At 32.2% G+C, this 4,617-nt stretch overlaps 1 protein-coding gene across 1 annotated transcript; it reads left to right on the top strand.

Moving 5' to 3' along the window:
- Positions 1-320: 320 nt before the first annotated feature.
- On the top strand, positions 321-3,580 carry LOC134686527 (trigger factor-like). The gene is made up of 2 exons (XM_063546193.1): positions 321-683; positions 3,557-3,580. Exons 1-2 carry the CDS (start codon positions 321-323, stop codon positions 3,578-3,580), a joined length of 387 nt encoding a protein of 128 aa, XP_063402263.1.
- The last annotated feature ends 1,037 nt before the right edge of the window (positions 3,581-4,617 follow it).

Genomic DNA, 4,617 nt, shown 5'->3' with positions numbered 1-4,617 from the left:
AATCTACGGAACGCCGAAATAACAAAAGAATGGAAAATTATATAGAAAAATTTACAAATGCGGATGACAATCTTAAAATAAATAAAAGAATTGTTCAAGGAACTGTTGAAATTTTAGATGATCAATTAATGGAGATCGAAACTACAAATGTAAGGAGCACAGAAACAGACACTGTAATAGATAAATGTACACTTGAATTACAGGAGAGCAAAACACAATTTTCAAACACTCATTCCAAAAAAGTTGATTTTGAGAAAATAAACAAAGTTACAGAATGTGCTAAATTAACAGAAACTAATGAACACCGGTTAGTTGAAACTATGAACACAGAGGAAAGTGACACAATAATGTCAACTCAAAATGATAAACAAGAGCAGTCTGATGAATCGGATGATGATAGTGATGATGATAGTGATGATGATATAGATGATGATAGTGAAGTTGATGATGATGATGATGGTGATGATGAGGATGATGATGAAAAACGAGTTACTGTTGATGAAATCATTTCGAAAGCGGTGATAAAGAAAAGTAGAATGTCGCCCGATAAATTTATTGCGAAAATAAAAGGGAACGAGAAACTTATAAAATATGACCGAGGACGTGACAAAGTAGAAGAAGTTCTACCAACTGATTCTGACTATTACACATTTAAGCAAAACGTCGAACATGATTTTCAAGATGTAAGAAACTATGAATTTCGTCCGGATGATACCGATGAAAAACTTTTATTGATTGCTACTTTTGCAATTGATAATAGGCTTTCTCTAATTCTATGGAAATTTATCCCTTTCCGAACCCATTGTATAAAAAAATTTAATCAACGTGTGGTTGCTGGTGATCTCAAAAGATCATTGGATGATTTTAAGGGTCATGACCTTTTCAGCTAACTGGATGAATCAAAATATGATAACAGGTGTTAATGAAATTGACAACTTCGTGCAATGTGAAAGGCACTCGAAGGGGATTTTCGGTTAACAATAAAAGAAAATTTCTTTTTAATCATTAGAGAAACAGATTCCTACATAGTTACTCGTTGATTATCGGATTTATCCAATCTCGATAGTTAAATAATAAATTTTAAAGTCCTTGCCGAGGCGGCTCGGACTTTAAAATTGATAATTTAACTATCTCGATTGGATAAATCCGATAATCCACTGGTATCAATGTAAGAATCTCTATTTATGTCCATAAGAACTGATTTATTTTGTATATGAGAATATTTCTTTATTGTTTTTAAAATTTGATTATTCCAAGACTTGAAAAAATGATTTGATGTTCAATTTTGACAAACAAGTCTTTGAGTTAATAACTTTCAATGCTAAAATAGAGTTGAATGTGTGAAGGCATTGGAATCCATCCACATACATGCAATTTTTGTTTTCATATAAGCATATTTGTTTTAACTGATAGGGATGTTGTATAAAATATGAATAAGAATTATTATTTTTTTGATTCGATTTAGACATTCTAACAATTCAGATTTTAAAATTTATGAAAAAAACCCTAATAAAATAAAAAACAAAAGGAAATTTAAAAAATTCTGCAATATTTAAAGTACGAATATATCTATATATGGTATTGTAGGGAATATCTTCAAACTGTGATATTATAGTAGATGAATACATGTAATAATTGTACAGTGTGTAAATATGATTGAATAAACAAAAAAATAAGAACTGTCATATTCCTGACTTGGTACAGGCATTTTCAAATGTAGTTTTATAGCGCTAACCCTCTCACTTTGATGACAGTCTGATCAAATTCCGTTATATTTACAATGATGCGTGAACTAAACAGACCAAAAAAAAAATAACATAATATATAAACCAAGCAATAGCTTTTACATAGCAACACTAATCATTGATATAAAGTTAACAAGTTAATAGCATGTAAAATACAGTTTCGTTAGATAACTCCACATCAATTAAATTGAACAAGAAGTTGAATATGTTTATTTGTACTTGAATGCATATGTTTGACTACAAATAGAAATAAGATGCGATATGAGTGTCAATAATGCAAATCTCAATAAAAGCAAAACACGTAAAAAAAAAAAAAAAAAAAAAAAAAGCTGTATAGCCAGTCAAGGTCGTTAAAAACTTCCATTTGTTTGTTTACCAATGACATTTCGATTTAGTGTATATTCAAAGGTCAAGCATTTGTAAAAGTACACGTGACACCCGATGTCAATTTGAAAGTAAACAATGAACATATATTCTACTTGCAATACATTTTACTTGCTACTTAGTTAATAACAGTTAAATGTATTAATAATTATATTCCTGTACTATATAACCTGTGATATTCGTAAAAGTATATATATTATGTTATATGAAATAGCTTGTTATTTATATATGTTGTATTGCTATTTCAGACTTGTTTTATATACTGGTAATAAATCATCAGAACCTTTAGCTCTCGTTAGTTGTTATTCAACGCATAGAAAACAACCTACTACAAATGGCGCCCACGTTTCGTTGGGTTGATGGCACATACCAGTTTTTGTGGAGATCCAGATGTGATGTCAGTGACCACCATTAGATGTCTCGAGTCCATGTATGCAGTGACCATGTGTGTTTGTTTACTTCCGTTATGGTACCATGTGATGAATTTTACCACGTGCTTATGTTTACTAACATTCCGACCCATGTGATCATCGTCCACGTGCGTTTGTTTACAGTTTACCGGATGACATTATATATAGTACCGGATGTTACTTATAGTAACTTGACTTTTTGTTTTTCACTTTTGGAAAACTGAACTTGTATTTATTCTACATTGTGAAATATTGTGATTTAATTATACTTTTGTGGAACAGTGTAATTATTGGAATAATTTTCTAGTTTAAGGTAGGATTTATTTATTTACATTATATACTGTATACCTTTTGATACATTGAAACTTAGCATACACTTGAAACATTTACACATTTCGAATTTAATTTTGAAATTTTACATCCACTTTTTGGACTTTAAATTTTTTTTTGACGTCCTACAGTTTGACCTTTTCATACTTAAACATTTATACACATTAAAAAAAATTTTTTTTTTTCCGAGGCTTACTTGGATTTGGACTTAGTCTGTCAGAGGACATGTACACTTATATTATTAAGGCATTCATTTATGGTGTACATGTATTACTGATAGTTATAAACATACTTTGTAGATTATAGTAGCAAAGCTACATAGTATATAGCATACACTTTTATATTTTAAATTTATTATTCGGTATACAGTTGTAGTGTATTGTACTTACATTGAACTATAACCAACATGGTATAGGTCAATGCTCAGTTGAACTTAGCAATTATAACACACATTATGTTGTATGTGTATCATTGCTAGTTTATATTAGATACAAAGTATATATATCGTTTTATAAACGTACTTTGTATAGTGACTTGGTACTTAAATTGATATGAATTAAGTTTATTGTCATATTATTTACATATTAGACATTCACTGAGTTATATAGTACCTAGATTTTGAGATTGTTGATAGACATTGTTTATTATTTTTTAATATTGATTAAAAATTTGCATTTGATCATTTAGTGTGGTGGTGTTGACACTTATTAGACTTTTGCATTATTATTGAACTTGAATTAGGGTGAATGAATTGAATGTTTATAGGTACACTAGTTTACACCGTTTACCATGTATGAACAACCGAATGAGCCATGTTACAACGCCATGTATGACCAACACTACAATACCAACGACACTTTTGATCCACAGTACTATCCACCACGCAGAAAACGTCGTCGTCACCGAAGACGCAACAGACAACGTCCATACTGGGACCAGATAGAAGCTGAATACCAACCTGCTCCTACTCCGACTTATGTATCTCAACCATCCAGAGAACCTGTTATATGCTACAGATGTGGACAACCAGGCCACTATGCCTTTGCCTGCTGTGTTAGATTAGATCACACTAGAAAAGCTTGTAACTTTCAGCAGATGAACATTGAAGCTAAGATGTACCAACAACGACAGTCATCAGGTGATACAGAAGAATTACTTGGTAGCCCTAATGAAGTCACAGTAGTCATCAATGGATTTCAAGCAGCAGCACTACTAGATACTGGTTCTACAGTTAGTACAGTTAGCCAGGCATTCCATCGACAGTACCTTGCTGACACTCCTATCCAGACACTCAACCAGATACTTAATATTGAATGTGCAGATGGCCAGAACATGCCATACCTTGGTTACATCTCAGCAGATCTACAATTACCAGGTACATCTACATCAGCAGCTCCTCAGCAATGCTTACTGTTAGTCGTTCCGAACAGTTCTTACAACCAACTAGTACCACTTCTACTGGGGACCAACGTTTTGACAGCAGCTATGACTGATGTAAAGCAACGATATGGATAACGGTTTCTACAAACAGCAGATCTACATACACCTTGGTATATTACGTTTAGATGTTTGCTTTTAAGAGATAAAGAACTACAAAAGAGATGCAACAGACTTGCCATCATCAAGAGTGCTGAAGGAAAGACAATCCGTATACCACCTAACAAAGACGTCGTTCTACAGGGATACATGGACCATGAACTACCATACCATCCAGTTTGTGGACTCCTACAGTCAACTGATAGATCAGC

This window comes from Mytilus trossulus, chromosome 10 (assembly GCF_036588685.1).
Source record: "Mytilus trossulus isolate FHL-02 chromosome 10, PNRI_Mtr1.1.1.hap1, whole genome shotgun sequence".
NCBI lineage: Eukaryota > Metazoa > Mollusca > Bivalvia > Mytilida > Mytilidae > Mytilus > Mytilus trossulus.
Note: the sequence above shows the minus strand (reverse complement) of the source record. Positions and strands in the feature narration are given on the sequence as shown.